Source organism: Myotis myotis, unplaced genomic scaffold (assembly GCF_014108235.1).
Source record: "Myotis myotis isolate mMyoMyo1 unplaced genomic scaffold, mMyoMyo1.p scaffold_m19_p_11, whole genome shotgun sequence".
NCBI classification, from domain to species: domain Eukaryota; kingdom Metazoa; phylum Chordata; class Mammalia; order Chiroptera; family Vespertilionidae; genus Myotis; species Myotis myotis.
The window spans coordinates 50,618,549-50,636,407 of NW_023416315.1; the positions used below are offsets into that span (position 1 = coordinate 50,618,549).

At 38.2% G+C, this 17,859-nt stretch overlaps 1 protein-coding gene across 7 annotated transcripts in view; it reads left to right on the forward strand.

Moving 5' to 3' along the window:
* The window catches only part of TPK1 (thiamin pyrophosphokinase 1), a 292,735-nt gene that overhangs the window by 78,152 nt on the left and 196,724 nt on the right, over positions 1–17,859 (forward strand). For 5 of the 7 annotated variants that reach the window (XM_036328440.1, XM_036328438.1, XM_036328435.1 and 2 more), the window contains exon 4: positions 17,460–17,529. The exons of the other annotated variants lie outside the window; for them this stretch is intronic. In XM_036328440.1, the coding sequence (XP_036184333.1) occupies positions 17,460–17,529 (70 nt within the window). The remainder of the gene's footprint in view (positions 1–17,459; positions 17,530–17,859) is intronic. 7 annotated transcript variants of the gene reach the window in all.

A 17,859-nucleotide genomic window follows, 5' to 3' on the forward strand; every position in this document is an offset into this window, starting at 1 on the left:
GAATGACTGGTCACTATGACACACATTGACCACCAGCGGGCAGACGCTCAATGCAGGAGCTGCCCCCTGGTGGTCAGGGCGCTCTCACATGGGAGGAGCTCTGCTCAGCCACAAGCCAAGCTGATGGCTGCCAGCACAGCGGTGGTGGCGGGAGCCTCTCCTTCCTCCTCAGCAGCACTAAGGATGTCTGACTGCAGCGTAGGTCTGCTCCCTGCTGGTAAGTGGACATCCCCTGAGGGCTGCCGGGCTGCCAGAGGGATGTCTGACTGCCAGCTTGGGCCCGCTCCCCCAAGGAGGGGGCCTAAGCCAGCAGGTGGACATCCTCCAAGGGGTCCCAGACTGCAAGAGGGCATAGGCCTGGCTGAGGGATCCCCTGCCCTCCGAGTGCACAAATTTTTGTGCACCGGGCCTCTAGTATTAATATAATATACTTGAGTTTCTCCTATTGAAAAATCCCAAAGTGCCTCCTTTGGCATCCATGAATTAAAGCCAGATGCCCAGGAAAGATGTGAAAATAGATGGAATTGTTACATTTTATTTTTTTAAATTTATTTTTATTGTTGAAAGTAATACAGATGTATCCTTTTTCCTCCCATCCAACCCATTTAGCCCACCCCTCCCCCCACCTCAGGCCTTCACCACACTATTGTGTGTGTCCGTGGGTTATGCATTTAAGTCCTCTGGTTAATCTCCACCCACATCCACCTACCCACCCACCCCCATATTCCCTCTGTGATTCGTCAGGCACTCTGTTCCATACTTCTATGCCTCTGGATCTGTTTTGTTCATCAGTTTATTTTATTCATTAGATTCCACATATGAGTGATACCATGTGATACTTAATCTTTCTCTGACTGGCTTATTTTGCTTAGCATAATACTCTCTAGATCCCTCCATGCTATCTCAAAGGGTAAGAGATCTTTTTTTTGCTGCGGCATAGTATTCCATGGTGTAAATATACCACAGCTTTTTTATCCACTCATCTGCTGATGGGCACTTGGGCTGTTTCTAGATCTTAGCTAGTGTAAACTGTGCTGCTATGAACATAGGGGTGCATATATTCTTTCTGATTGATGTTTCAGGTTTCTTAGGATACATTCCTAGAAGTGGGATCATGGGGTCAAATGGCAGTTCCATTTTGAAGTTTTTGAGGAACTTTCATACTGTCTTCCATAGTGGCTGCACCAGTCTGCATTCCCACCAACAGTGAACTAGTGTTTCCTTTTCTCCACATCCTCGTCTGTACATGTCATTTGTTGATGTTAGCCAATCTGACAGGTGTGAGGTGATACCTCATTGTCATTCTAATTTGAATCTCTCTGATGATCAGTAACTTTTAGCATTTTTTCATATGTCTCTTGGCCATCTGTATATCCACTTTAGAGAAGTGTCTATTTAGGTCCTTTGCCCATTTTTTAGTTGGGTTGTTTGTCTTCCTTTTGTTAAGTTGTATGAGTTTCTTATATATTTTGGATATTAATCCTTTATCAAATGTGTCATTGCCAAATATGTTCTCTCATACAATGGGATCCCTTTTTATTTTGTTGCTGGTTTCTTTTGCTGTGGTAGAAGGTTTTTTTTGTTTTGAATTGTTACATTTTAGATGTTGTGATCAAATATGCTCCCAGTCTTTCATTCTGCTTTCCTAGGTAGAAAAGCACTGGATCATCTTTGATGCTTTCTTTTCTTCCTTCCCTCCTTTATAATATGTTGTCAACCTCTGTTGATTTTTTAAAAATTCTTTAAATGTCTGTTTAATTCACTTTTAACTCTGTATATTCACTGCTGCCATCTTTCTTGACTGATCATTATATGTCTCTCAAGCTATTTTCTCAGATCACATTTTCTTTTCCGTTGCCATTCATCTCTTGGACTGCACTCCCTAGCCTTCACCATAACCCTTTGCAGTAGCTATAGTGTGTACTCCATCCCATTTCAATTCCTTTTTCTGATATTCAGTTTCTTCCATAGTGGACCCTGTCATAACCTCATCTTTTTTTATTTACCAGCATAAACCATTCAGTCTCCTCTCCAGAATGCCCTTCCTCTGTGCTGGGCCATCCTCATTCTTGACTCTCTGCTGCAATGTGTACTCTCTTCTTGGTCTGTAAAACTGTCCTCTTTCTCCTTTGGACTCTGGTCTACCTTTCCCTCAAAGTCCAGTGTGTCTCCTTCTGTCAAATCCTTCTCTATGACTCCAGGCCTATAGTGATCATTTTCTTTTCAGAATTTACCTAAGTGTGAGTAGTGGATGATATGACATGGAGTCTTCGGTTGCCCTTATTCTTGTATTATTTCAATTCTTTTATGGCTTTTGGTTTCTAAACTGGATAGGTATGTTGTTGGGTACAGGGGTTTTTCAAAACAATATTATACACAGGGTATGAATTTCATGTATACCTGTTGATTAAAACTCTTGAATATGATATATTCCTGGACTATTTTAACTAACCACCTAGTCTTTCTATAATACACATTCCTGTTTTTGTTGGTGTGTTGTTGTTGTTTTTTGTTATTGTTGTTTTTTGCAGACTATTTCAGTTATGCACATTCTGTGTCAGTTTCTTGTTTAGATTTAATTTCTTTGATGAATGCTGTGGCCTCATAATGCATCTTCTGTGATTTTGCCCCATCTTTCAAGCACTCTTCTATTCCTTTGAATGTTTTTATTTTTTCATTGAGTTCTTTGAGTTACAGGGATATTTCTGGTCTGATTTTCATTTGCTTGATAGCAGCATTTTCCTAGTGACTTTTCTCTGTTTTTTTTTCCTCTTTACTTCCTATTTCTTCTACCCTCTCTTGTCTTCCCTCCCTCTCTCTCCTTTAACTTCCTGGTCTGGTCTAGATCCTGTGCTTGTTTTTATTGATCTTTGAATGAATTGAATGCCTCCTGAACCACTGAGTTGCACTGGTGGATGTGGGGGCTGTGAGAGCATGAGGAATAGAAATTCTTCCTGGTTCACAGAAGCACTTTACCACACATGGTTGTATATCGAGAGTGTTTAACATTTACTGATTATTGCCACTGCAGTGGGAGCCAGAGGCTGTTCACAATTTGGTCATCTGCCTTGTCTGCTTTGTCTCAGCAACAGTATTTTCTGCGTTGATTTTGTATCTAAATCTTAAGCCGAAAGTCTCCTCTCAGCATCTTCCTATACCCCTTCTTGCATTCCGCATATATGGTGATTGGGTGAGAGATTTTTGCCTAGTTTTCCCTAAGATGTAATTTCCGTCTTGTTTTCGTTCTGGTATTTTTTTGGGGATGGAAAAAGGACAGAGACTTCTCCACTCTGCTCTCTCAAAACACTCATCTTAAAAAAAACCACTTTAAATTTGTCAGTTATTTATTCCAGCTAACAAAGCCTTCTGTGGAGTAGTATTTGGCTTCTTGGCTTCTTTTATTTCCTGTTTACTTTTCCTCTGCTTGTTAATTGTTTTACTGGAGGATGAGATTTCACTGTCTGGTTCCCAGGTGGGGTTAACATGAACAAGTGGGGCATCCTGCACTGTGAGGATGGTTTGTTTTGAGGGCACACCATGGTAATGACTTACTAAAAGTATGGTAGAGATCAATATTTCCATCTCAGTTCACTTCTCTGGGCTATAGTGTCCTCCTTTGTGCATTTATGAGGTTGTATATCTTATGAATTATTAAAACATGCTTGACTGCATCTTTTTAAAAAGAATGGAAGTATCTTTTATTTGCCTGCTTTCCCATCCTGAGGCACTGGTTTCCTTTTATTATTGAACTAGAGGCCCACTGCATGGGATACTGGAGGGGGTGGGGGAAGGGGGCAGAGTGGGCCCCTTAGCCTGGCCTGCACCCTCTCGCAATCCGGGACCGCTGGCTCCTAAACACTCGCCTATCTGATTGCCTCTAACCGCTCTACTGGCCTGCCTGATCACCCCTAACCACTCGCCTGCCTGCCTGATCACCCCTAACCACTCTGCCTGCCTGCCTGTTTGCCCCTAACTACTCACCTGCCTGCCTGATCACCCCTAACCGCTTCTGCCTCAGCCCCTGCAGCAGGGGCTTCCTCCGGAAGGCCGTCCAGAAGGTCATTTGGCTGTCCGGTCTAATTAGCATATTATGCTTTTATTATTATAGATTTTACTTAGTGTTGCTTTTTATGTTGCAAGGATCAAGGCTGTAGGGAGAAAAGAGTTCTGTACTTTGGTGGGAAAGGAGGTAGTTATTTTAGTTTCTATGATCAAATACCAAAAGTTGTTTTCAAATGCACTGCAGCCAAAACAAGGAAAACACAAAACACCTACTACCTGCTAGTCACTGAAAATGACGAACAGTATGTGTCTGCCAGCAGAACTTATAATTGTTTCAGATTTACAAGCATAACAATGAGGTACATTTTGCATAGTGAAATATTTCTTTTTGTCCATTATGTTTGCAAGCTGCACTCCATTCATCATGTTTGCAAATAGCACAGTAGCATTTGAGCAACCTGAGCCAAGTGTAATTTCCAGCTATTGAAATTATTTCATTTTTAGGTCCTGTTACAAACTATCATCTAACAACAAATCTCACTATTTTTTTTTTTACTCTATTTATATTTCCATTGATTTTTTTTTTGGTTTGTTTTTATTTTCATATTAATAAAAGTGTTTTTCATTGATGCTTGGGGTGTAAGAATGGACTGGAACACATTAAAGGGATTCATAGTTTTATCTTTGTGTAACTTAACTGTATCATTCACAGAACTGATTAACATTCTAATTTGCATCTCTTTTGTTTCTAAAAAAGTCACCTCTAGACTCTAGAATAGAGAAAAGCTAGCTATAATAGTTATGTATTTTTATGTTCCTGCTGGTGTGGCTCAGTAATTGAGCATGGACCCATGGACCAGAAGGTCATGGTTTGTTTCGTAATCAGGATATATGCCCGAGTTGTGGGCTCAGTTCCCAGTGTGGGGTGTGCAGGAGGCAGCCGATTGATGATTCTCTCTCATCATTGATGTTTCTATCTCCCTCTCTCCCTTCCTCTTTCTGAAATCATTAAAAATGTATTTTAAAAAATACTGTGTACTTTTAAAAATTGCTATAATATGAAGATTCTACTGTTTGAGTCAACATTTGAGGTTATAAAATGCCTTCAGCTTCTTCCTTTGGGATATATAGCAGGTTCATATATGTAATGGGGGAGAGAGGCCTTGTTCTGGGAACTGTATTCCCTTATCATGGATATTATTTATACAACTGCTAATTTTTTAGATTTGGCGATTCTGAAAGTATGGAAGTGGTAATAGATACTATGTCTCATACCTTCTTGACTACTGCTAGTGAAAATAAACGCAATGTGAGCCACAATACACATTCAAATCTCCTTGTTGGCACATTGAAAAAGTAAAAAGAAGCAGGAGTAATTGTAATACTGTCTTATTTAATACAGTCTATTTAGAATATTATCATTTTCAACATATAATCAATGTAAAAATTATTAATGATAATTCAATATTCTTTTTAAACCTAGTCTAAGAAATCCAGTTTCTTACAACACACAACATACAAGATACAGCATACAGCACATCTCACTTGAGACTAGCTGCATTTCAGATGCCCAATACCCAAGTGGCTACCATACTGTATAGATAGTTCTAGACTGTGGTCCCTTTGAGAGTTGGAACCATGTCTGGTTTTTGCTGCATTTCTGGCTACTGTTGGTGCTCATTCAGTCAGTGCCCACAAGTGAATGAGTGAGTGAACAAAAGATACTGGGAAGGTTATTATGTAGATTGATGCTGGTCACTAATAGTATCAGTATCTCCTGTTGAGAGCAGTGGGGGCAAGCTTTGAAGAGAGAAGTTGCCAAGGATTTATTGCAGGAGACAGATAGCAGGGGAAATAAAGAGGGTGTTCAGTCTCCATCAAGGTATACCTTCCAGCGTTTGTCCCTGCGTTCCAGCATTTGATAGTCAGCACCTTTCATATTTACTGAGAGAGCTTCCTCCACAGAAGCTGTATCCAAATTTATAATCAAGTCCCATATACACGTTAATACAAATGGACGCCAGCGTGTCTGCTTTAGTTTGATACAATTGTGTAAGTCAGTGCAGTCCATCTGGATTGCAGTGGGTGTATGTAGTGAAAGTAATATGTGCATGTTCTGTGAACCAGTGAACGCCCACTTAGCATATACCATTGAGGTGAGGTTTTTTCCTGTGCACAGGAGGCCTGGAAATAATTGCAGCATTCTTCAAAATAGTAAAAACATATAAGTCACCTAAGCATCTATTAATAGATAAACATTTTGGACACATTCATTAACTCTGTACAGAAGTTAAATGCATCTAATGAACTAGATTTGTGTTTTCCCTCAAAAACATAATGTTTGAGTGATGAAAGCAAGTTTTGGAACATCATTTTAAGAAATAATACATTACACAATATTATACATTGGTCATTGATGCAAATGCACACTATGTCAGCCTTAAAAATCTGTAAAGAAAGAAAACCAGTTGTAGTTTGGTTTGTCATTAGAGATCTAGGGTCTAGGGAATATAATCTTCTGCAGTTTTTTTTGTTTTTGTTTTTGTTTTTTGTAACACAAAGTGCTGATGATAAAAACTGGTCATTCTAGCATTAGGTCACAGAGGGGTTATCTTACTTTTTGTTCTTTGATGTATGGTTCTAAATTTACGTTTTATACATTCAAAGAATATCCTTCGGGTCTATATATTTTTTGAAAGTAAAAATTCAGGATTAAAAACAGCAGATATTTTTCTTTATTGGTACACTCCACATGAATTATTTCACTCCGTTGCTGAAAAAGATGCACAGGTGGAGAAATGCTCCTTTGATGTATGCAAGTACAAAAGTACACTTTATAACTGAATTTACTTTGTTCTGTGCATTTCAGGTTAGCATTTTAATCCAGAATTTTAATTCCCTACGGGGATATACTTAATAAACTCAGTGTCCCACTAGGACCTCTGTACCCTCATGAGTTAAGGTAAATAGTATTTTTAAAAATCTGGAATAGCCTGAGTCTTTTAAAGATGTTGTGGCTGTGGTATATTTCAGTTCAGTTCAGTTCAGCAAGCACTACAGAAGGCTGTGTATGCCAGGTGTGCATCTGGCTCAAGGGTGACCAGAACCAAATGAATAAACAATTATTCACTGTCAGAGTGGCAAAGAACAATATTTTTTTATGAAGTTATCACTCTGTTGCAAATTAGCTTCGCATATAGTCTTCATTATCTGCTCTGGGATCCTGGAACTGGCCGTAGTGTCAGCAGAGGGCAGGGGAAGGCCAATAGATGGCGAGGCTTCTCTTCCTGGCCCAGTGTCTTTCTTGTGTTTGCTGCTTGCAGCACAGGTTTTTTCTGCAGTGCCTGGGGTCAGTTGTACCTGTCACCTTCCCTTTTAGTCAGCTTCTCCTGGCACCCCATCAGGTGATGTCTCAACAGATTTTTATGAAGTGGGACACCTTCCTTGACCGACTCTCTCCAGCACCCTTTCAGAGGGCTTCATGGTGAATCCAAGGCCAGCACCTCCCTGCAAATGGGGTCCCTGAGCTCATCAGATGTAGGAAGTCTCTCTCATCCCACCACTGAGCCCCTTCCAGTGCTGTCTACTTCCTACGTCTGCTGCTCCTTTGTTCTTTACTTTCAGCCGCCTTCTACTGCAGTCTTGGTTAGTAATTCCCTCATATTCCAATCACGTTCACAAATGACTTCCTCTGTTCAAATTTCTTTATGGTGTCCCCTAATTGGACCCTGTTGGAGATGGAAGGCAAACTGTTTTCTCCAGGATCTTAAGATCAGGAAAGTGACTGTTATTTAAAAGTTCTCTCAGACCTCTTTAACCTGCTCTCCCTTTTCTCGAAGACATGATGCTAGCTCTCTGAATGGGCTGTCGAATCAGCGAATGCGAGCTTCTCTGTGGCTCTTACCATTGTTCTGTTGCGCTGGAAGAGCCATGTGCATGATTCTTAATGAGGAAGTTGGTGGTTCAGATTCTAAGCTTGTGTTGTTTCACCCTTAAACTTCAGCTTGCTTTACTGAGCCATCTCAAATACAGGGCGGGCTTTCTGTGTAGCAAAAACAATGTGGACTTGATTACCCAGTGAATAGGCTCTCATTCTCACTCCACTGTTATAATAATTCTAATTCCATAACATGTAAACAAAAAAATCATTTTCTAAATCCAGGTTCTCACTCTGAAGACCACAAGAAAATTCATTATGTAATTGGGGAAAATCACTTTGTGTTTTTGAGCTCATAGTCCTTGTCTATAAGATAAGAAATAAAGCACAAGTCTTTCAGTTTCATCGTTTTGTAATAAAGCCTCACTAGCAGCATGTTGATGGTCCAGTTCCTTTGCTTCCCCTACAGCATTTAATCTAAAACAAAATCACGATATTTTATTTCAGCCACTTTTGTAACTATGTAGTGACATCTCATTGTGCTTTTAACTTGAATTTCTCTAATACTATTCTAATAATGTTGAACATCTTCTCATGTGCTTATTGATAATCCCCATAGTCTTTGTTCTCCATGTTATATTTCCTGAAAAGAACATTTCTTATAATCTTCTTAGACTTTTTTTAAAACAAACAGGAAAAATCTGATGTTTTAGGTTTTTCTTTCAGAATCTGCCTCAGTAGTTGTTCCTGAGCTTTCACACCAAGGCTTCTTTACCAGAAGTGACCTCACACATTCAGGTATCTCAGGTCCCTCCTAATATTTCTGTTTCATATTTCCTTTGGTTTGGGATGGACCAAAACAAACAAGGAAACCTGGACTCAAGCCCAAACAATAAAACTTCTCTGAATAGCACTTGTTAACAATGTAGCATCTGTCCTACACATTGTATTTCATGTATTAAACTTTCATTAAAATCTTTGATAATGTCATTCATTTGGTAATTACCACAGGTATGAAATATTTCCATTAGGCAGGACACCTTAGGTAAATGACTGTAAAGAAAACTGGGAGAAAGCCATGCAAACCTTCACACCTCTCATTTTAAGAACACAGGTATCTTTACAATATAAATGGAACAGTAAAATTTTGAAAGATAGAAGGCCAAGAATAACAAGACCTTGTGGGTGGCCAAGCATTAGAACTCACAGACAGGACAGGCAATAGGAAATACAGAACAGTTGTAAATGCTGTGTGTCTTTGTTGCACAATACAGGAACCCAGGGGTCATCTCTGATTCCTTTTCACTATACTCCCCATCCAGTCTTAGCTGATCCAGGCACTTTCACCTCCCAAGTGTATCTTTAAATACACCAAAGCTAGAACACTCAACTTAAAACCCATAGTGACTAAACTCTGTTTCATTTGGTGGTTTTAACTGACCTTTTGTTAAATTAGTTTTAAAAATGAACTCTTTTCATGCCTTAATAAATTATGTTTTAAAGACTCAGATTAATTTGTCTCTCAGAATGTCCTATTATAACTTGCAAATTAGGAAATGTGATGGTTAGTGAGGCTTTTAACTCACCCCCCTTGAAGCATTTTGCTCTTTCCTTGTGCTTTGTCCCACGTGATTGTAGCTCTTAACACAAAGGAGGCCCAGTTGAATTCTTGCTTTTAACCAGAGCCCAGTGATTCCTCTTCTTTCCATCTTTTTTTTCTAGAAATATTATCCCTAGTTCTTCACCCATTCTTTCTAATCAAAGCCTTTAGAAAGCCCCCCCCCCTTTATTTTTTCTAAGCAGCATAAATTAGCTTGATTGTGTCTGCTTAGTTAGAAAAATAGCATAGTCAAGTTCTAAGATGATAATGTTAGATTCTTACAATAGTTGGCAGTAAAAATATGTGATCATTTTTCGGTTTCTAGTTATTTTTTATTAAGACTGAATTGCTGAAGATATGCTATCATTATTATGAACAATCAATGATTATTTAAAATAATAGATGTATTTACTAGAAATATTTAAATTGTGTTAAAATATTTTTATGAAGATGTCAAGGTTACTAGGAGAGTTACAGGTCTGATCAAATTAGGTATTTTTCTATCTCTGCAAATTAAGATAAATACCACTTTTTGTGTAACAAATCTGGGTTTGATACATTTTCACTTTGGATATATGCAGTAGTAATCCCTCATTTGAAATGTGCCTTGCATGTAATTTCAGAGATCTGTTACTACTGCTCCATAAAATAAAAGCAGAGGGGAAGGAATTCTAGTTCCAAAGGAACAGGAAAAGCAGGAAAAGGAGGCAAATCTTTCCCAAATCTCCACATTCTTCTATTGTGTAACATATTTGCATCAGCAAAGTGATATAAAAAAACAACAACAAACTTACTTTGGCCAAGTGGACCAGTCCCCATCGTTGCTCTTTTCTTCCATTCCAACTCTTGATAGTTCTAGGCATTTCATCATTTTTGCCCATTCATAGAGATCTGCCACATCTCGTTGTTTTGTCCCTACTATTTTATCAGTGTTGTACATTATGAAGTGAACTGAGCTAATAGAAGCTGTCACTTTTCTTGTTCACTGTCTAAAGTGATATCTGAGTGATGGTTACTTCTCATTTGATGTGTGAGATAACGTGAAACAACCCGCAGATCCTGGAAGACAGTTAAAGGACCTGCCTTTAGCAGTTGTAACTAGTGGCAATAATAGTAATAGGGTCTCAAATGAATAGGAAAGGGTGTGGGGTCATGCTAGAAGATTAACCAGAATATTAAAGCTACCTAACACATGCACTGATTGTATGTGAAGTCTTACTGCTGACTCAGAAAGCTAAATTTGAGGTAGCTTTGTGTCTGGGATAGCTATGAAGGCAGTTTAGCTGGGACATATTTGATTTGTTAATTCACCTGCGTTTGGTAGTTAGGTAGTTGTTGTTTATGGGTGACAGTCCTGCTTTTAAATTGGAACTTAGAGAATAGCAATGAACAAGTTTGCCTAACAGCTATGTATTGTAACTCTGGACAGTGCTGGGTGTGAGTGGCCCTCCGGTTAGGGCACTGGCTCTTGGGCAGTTAGCATTGTCTTTGTATATTTGTGGTTGTTACAACTCAGGAGTGTTCTAGGCATCTAATGGGCAAAGCCAAGGATGCTGCTAACCATGTCCTACAATGTGCTGGACAGCCCCACACACCAAAGGCCCAAATTGTGAATAGCGCCAAGGTTGAGCAACCCTGTTTCTGGCAACAACAACACGGCCTGTTATACGTTTTCTTATTCCCCATAAAACTGAGTGTGTGTATTTGCTACCTTGTCCCTAAAGTGTAGCCAATCTTTAATAAAAATGTAATCATGTCTCATAGCTCACAAACATGTATATGCTAGTTTCACATCCAAGATCCTATTTTTCTGCACAGCTTAGCTATTTGCAGCTTTTACACACTATAAACTTTACTCTTCTTTAGAAAAAAATTTCCTGTGCCAATTTATGATAGACAGCTTGATGTTTGGCTGTCTATCATATCATGTTTAAGATTTTTTTCAATAATGAGGTATTTGGTGTCACTTAGTGTCAAAGAGGAACCTGATTATAGACTTGACAAATAGCATCAAGAAAGAGTAAATGTCATACAAGCTTTATCTCCATAGCGCATATCTAGGAGAGGAGGAGAGAAAAGGTGGCAGAGAGGAAGGAAAATAGAATTTACACAGCACACAGATACTCAATATAATTACCACTTATTATTTTCATTTGAAATAAGGATAATTCTACGCTCCTGTCCTGACTAAAATTTGGGAATTTCCCTGACTATTTGTGTATATTGCAAGTAATGTGAGCTTTCCTAATAATTGCACACAAATATAATATAAGTAAAACCTTTCACCTGAAGCTCTGAGTTAGCTAAGTATAAGTTAATTATGCGGTTTGGTGCTCCTGTGAGCAAAAGAAATTGTTGTGCTCTCTCTGTCAGAGAGCATATATTTCCATGCAGTGCTTTCAGTGAAAGTTTTCCCACATGAGATAAAGCCTTGATGGGGAAACAGGTTCATTGGTCTGTTCACCTGTCCAGAAACTAACCTATTTGGGACATAATCAAGGCTTTGCTGATGATAGTATCTAAAATAATAGGCAAACTATCTACAAAAATACAAGCCCTTCCTCTTAAGGGCTTGATCTGGCACAGATGTGAGGAATACTATGTCTTTGCAGTAGAAATTAATAAGGCTAGTGCCCATGGCTGTGGGACTCAATCAGTGTTCTTATCTCCTAGCTTTACCTTTACTGTTTGCCCCTCATTTTCTGGGTCAAGATGATGGATCACAGGCCCAGGCTTCCACTGTTAAGTTGCTGGACAGTAGAGAAGTTTTTAGGCCTCATTATCTTTGGCACATCTCTACCTCTGAATCAGTCACTCTGGGTGGAGAGTGCAAGGGTGGAATTCCCTTGGAGAAAATTAGTTATGCAAAAATTAAATCTAACCCAGTCCTTTTCTGCAGAAGTATCACTGTAATCAATTTCTTGTGCTTAAAATTGTATAAACGTAAAAGTAAATACCTTTATTATTTTATATATAGATGATAGTAACTCCTGTGGGTTTTTTCCCCCCCTTTTATCATTGACTAGCGTTCTGGTGCACAAAATTCGTGCACTGGGGGGAGGGGAGGTGTCCCTCAGCCCAGCCTGCACCCTCTCCAATCTGGGACCCCTCGGAGGATGTCCAACTGCCTAAACCAGCAGTTGGACATCCTTCTCACGATCCGAGCCTAAACTGGCAGTTGGACATCCCTCTCACAATCCGGGACTGCTGGCTCCCAACCACTCACCTGCCTTCCTGCATGATTGCCCCTAACTGCTTCTGCCTGCCAGCCTCGTCACCCCCTAACCACTCCCCTGCCAGCCTGATCGACGCCTAACGGCTCCCCTGCTGTCCTGATCGCCCCCAACTGCCCTCCCCTGCTGGCCTTTCCTGCCCCCCGCCCCAAATGCTCTCCCCTGCCGGCCTGGTTGTCCCTAACTGCCCTCCCCTGCAGGCCTGGTCACCCACAACTACCCTCCCCTGCCGGCCATCATGTGGTGGCCATCTTGTGACAACATGGGGGCAGGCATCTTGTGAGGGTGTGACAGTAATTTGCATATTACCTCTTTATTATTTAGGATTAATATATTTACTTAACAAAGTAAATTTGGCCTGGTTCTTAGTTTTTTTGAATCTGGTATGTTCCTCTCCATTTGAGTTGCTACTGCAAGGAAGACTTGACGAAGATTTATTTAAAATTGCTAATAACAATGTATCTTGTAAGAGATAGCACAATATAGGAGTTTCATTTTTTTTTTGTTCCATAATAGGGCCAGGATATATTTATCAGCACTCAATTGGTGGCCGTTTAAGTTTGTTACTAGTTTTCCATAGAATTTCTGGATTAGAGGGCATGCACAGTTAAATTTTTATATATCTGCCCAATTGTCCCTCAAAGTTATAGCCTCATCAACAAGATGTTATAGAATGTGTTTGCCCATGCTCTTTCCTTCTAATTTTATCTATGTTGTCTCTCTAGTCTCTGAAAAATTTTGTCAATTTGGTAAAATATAATTATTTTGCATTAGAATAGTATTCTTGGAATTAGCTCAAAGTCATAATACGAACAGGTACTTGATTTAGACTAGAATTGAAATCTTCTCTATCTGGTGTTCTTTTAGTTAACTGAAACTGAAAAATGTTTATTTAATTTTACTTCTAAATGTTTGGAACTAACTTAATACTCTATTTTTGGGAAGTCAAATTATATTTGTCCAACTTTCTTCAGTGGAAATTAATGAAATAGCCAATTAGTCTCTATTGTAAGTGAAAATCTTCATTTTCAGTAACTTTAAATTACATTATGCCAGGCTAAAAAAATTGATAGCTTAAGATGTGTTTAATATATTCACTGGTAGTATCAATATATAAAGGTTTATAGAGATTTGAATGCATTTTATTCTTCAGCTGTTTATCAGCTTGATGCATAGTAAAGAATTGCTCAACCATTGAAGTTATAGTATTTGACAAATCTGCAACAATTTTGCTGAATAAGCCAATGAACTTTTCATATTAAAAGATAACTCATGTGGTAACTTCTATTTATTAAAGCTTGGAACAATTTAAATGATGGAGTGAACATATTTTTGAGGCTAATTCATTATGATTTATCAAAAATATCTTATAAAGAATGCCATTTACTTATTGTTCTTTTAGTTGGTCACTTTCATTAACAGTGATATTTTGTTCATTTTTCAAACTGCTATCAGTGAATTTATGCCAAGATTATTTACAACATGATTGAAGGATTTTACATTTTCAATGCAGTTCTATTTATGTATGTGGAATGTATTTGAAATAATTAAAACATTTTTGTTAATAAAATTTTAAATGTGGTAGAACACATCATTTTTATCAAGCTTTATTGAAAACAAAATAATTTTAGGGACAGTCTAGAACTTGTTCCTTTTAGGTGGGTTGCATCCCAACATCTAGGTCAAGAGAGAATAGTGTATAGGTTTCATCAAGGTTATTTTGGCTCCCTTTGAATTTAAAGCAGGAATAAATGTGGACAATTTTACTTTCTGTGATCTAGTTATCTCTTGTTTTATAAACTATTCTGCAATATCAATTTAAATCTAGGTATGAGAAATAACAGGCATTGGAAAAAGGTTTTGGATTGGGGAAAAATAACACTGATCTTAGCGGAACCAGATTTATTAATAAGCAGTTTTACAGATTCATGCACTGAAATTCCTCTCTTCTTCCCTCATTCTCCCACCTAATTTTATTGCTTTTATTATAGCACTCCTTAGGGTCTGCAGGGCATTGTGCATATATTTGCTTGTTTCTATTTTTTCTACTGTAATGTGAGCCTGGAGGACTAGATGTGTTTGTTATTCATCTTTCTATTCTAGATAGGGCCTGGCACATAATTAGTATAATGTTGACTTCAACTGGTCTTGGCAAAATAATATACTGTGAAAATTATTCTATTTGATCATCTTAGCTGCTAAAAACTATTCCTTAGATTTTCATATTACTTCATTGAATCCATTTTTACATAAAAGGATCCCATGTGCTTGTTAATTTGTTTACAGAGAATTGTTTTGTACAGTTGGAGGGTAATTATTAATAGTTCACCATCTGTTTCTATTACCAGTCTTTCCAATCTCCATATTCAGTTACTCTAAGCCAGCTATTTTATGTGAGATGATCACTCCACTTTAGATTTTGATGACTTTTGAACTTTTAGGTTTTGATATTTTTAAATGTGCAGAATGTTCTGTAATCTTTTGCAAGTAATTTTTGTGGCTTAATTTGCATTTGGGTGCCTTTCTTATTATAAGGAACTGTGCATTGTTGGTAATTGGAAATGTGAGATGTCTGTGTTAGATATCTTTGTAAAACTCTTATTTTTGTTTTTCACCTTTGAAGTAACTCAGGCTTTACTTTTCTAGTAACATGAGGCTTTTAGAACTGTATTTTAATTCTAACAAAAATGGAGAAAGAGGACTCATTTATTTTATTTTTCTTTTCTTTTTTACTTCCCTTTATATCCTGTTTCCCTCCCCCATTTATAAAATGATCATCTAAATTTCATCTACATGCATATAGAACAGCATCAAAGAGTATTATAACTTTTTTGTTTGATTATTTTTAATTATAGTTAACATTCAGCCTTATTTTATATTAGTTTCAGGTGTATAGCATAATGGTTAGAAAATCATATACTTTACAAAGTGTCCTCCTGATATTTTCCGTACCTAACTGGAACCATACATAGTTATTACAATACTAGAGGCCCGGTGCATGAATTGGTGCATGGGTGGGGTCTGGCCAGCCTGCCCCAATCAGGGCCCAGTTGGGGCCAGGTTGGGTGGGGGGAGGGGCTGCAGGTGGTTGGCTGGCCAGTCCCACCCCCTGGTTGGGATGGTGGGGGTGATCTGTGGCCTCAGTGCACGTCAAAGCAAGCAGTCATTTCGGTTCAGGCGTTCTGGTCACTTGGTTTTTATATGTATAGATTAATGACTATATTCCCTATGCTGTACTTTATATCACTGTGACTGTTTTGTAATTACTACTTAATCCCTTTACCTTCTTCACTCAGTCTCTCAACCCCCTCTCCTCTGACAATGTCAGGGCTCTTATTTAGTGAATGCTTACTGTGTTCTTCCAGTATTCTGATGAGCATTGTATATATTCATTAATTGCTTAATAATCTATATAATCCCCATTTACAAACGAGAAAGCTGAAGCAAAAAAAGGAATATATTTTGGCCACTTGACCTCTGTTTTGTTTCTCATACAGATCAAAGAAAATGGGTTAGTGGAAAATACATTTGGACTTTATTTCTGCCAATGTACTCAATTAGCTATCCTTTACACTAGCCTGCCTGTTATAAAACACCTGGAATATTATAAAGGTTTTTTTTAAATGTATAGCTCAATTTGCCATAAAGTAAGAGGATTTCATAAGTGCCACAGAATGAAGTAGCTCAGAATACTTGTTTCTTCTGAAGCTGCTGATGCCCAGGATCTTTACTGAGCTGTGGGACTTAGAGACTTGTGTGTTAACAGCTATTGGGAACAGGAGGCAAGGCTGTGGTTGGTCTGTTCAGAGTGAGGAATTAGAACCCAAGACATCTCTGCATTCACTCTCATCACCCAGGATAAAATATAAAGCTTGATCCTAAACCATTAGGTAAAGGTATTAAAAAAAAAAAATGAAAGAGGAAATTGAGGCTAAGAGACCAAACATTTCTAGGAAAATTAGAAATCTGAGAAGTAACAACAAATCTAGGAGTCTATGAACTGAGAAAAATCTCAAGGAATATCCGCAAGAAGCTTACAGCAATATCTAATATCTAATCCCAATATCAATATCTAATACCAATTCAGCAACATCAAATGCTAGAGTGACAGCAGGGAGAAGGCTTAAGAAGGCGACAGATGAAAGCCCCAGTTGGAGAGACAGACCGTCTTACTTGAATATCTTAGTTCCTCTTGAGTTTCAGTCAATTTTGCATCACCTTCACAATTTTCAGTTTTCACACATTGTCTAGGTTATTAGTGACTTAATATTTTTAAATAAACTTATGCTTATGATTCATTTTTAAAAGAAACCTTCTATATCACATGAAATTTGGAAACCCATAATACCTGCTGTAAAGGGAATGTATCTGTAAACATTAATTTAAAAAGGGAACAGAGTTATAACAGTTACCTGGTAGTGAGTGTGAGGTCTGTCTTCTGCCATACAGCAGGAAAAACAAGCTTTAAGGGATATTGAGGACAAAACATCAGCAATAAGAGGAAATCGAAAAAGAGGCAGAAAGGAAATATATTGTCTGCAGGGGATTCTGTCTTTCTGGGTGTGCCATGTGCAAATATTTTGGTAACAGCAGCATCACTAGCTGAGTGTGAAATGATCTGAGAAGGGAAGTGTGACTATATGTGTATGAGTGCCTGCTTTTCAGTGTTCAACCTTTGGAATCTATTGCTCTAAGCTTCCTATATTGATATGCTCTCTCTCTCTTTTTTTTTCTTTTCTATTTGAAGCTCTGTTAAGAGCCTGTGCTGATGGAGGTGCCAATCGCTTATATGATATCACTGACGGAGAGAGGGAACGGTAAGCTTTCTTTAAGCAATGTCTATGATACCATTAATTCTGATCTTTAGTTTGTTTATTCTCTTCTTAGTCAGTGGTGACTGTTAGTCTTCTGTCAAAATTAACAGGAAACCATCTCAGTGAGAGAGAGAGCTGCTTAACCCTGTGGTGTCGTTTCTTTGTTTTGAATGGTAGCTCTTAGTAGAACTAGGCCAATCATATTCTTAAAAACAAAACAAAACAAAACAAAACAAAACAAAACTCCCACCCATTCTACTACTTCTAAAGCCTCAGTGAGTAGCATTATTAAATATTGGTATTTTTGAGGCCTTTGAACATTGACTAAATAAA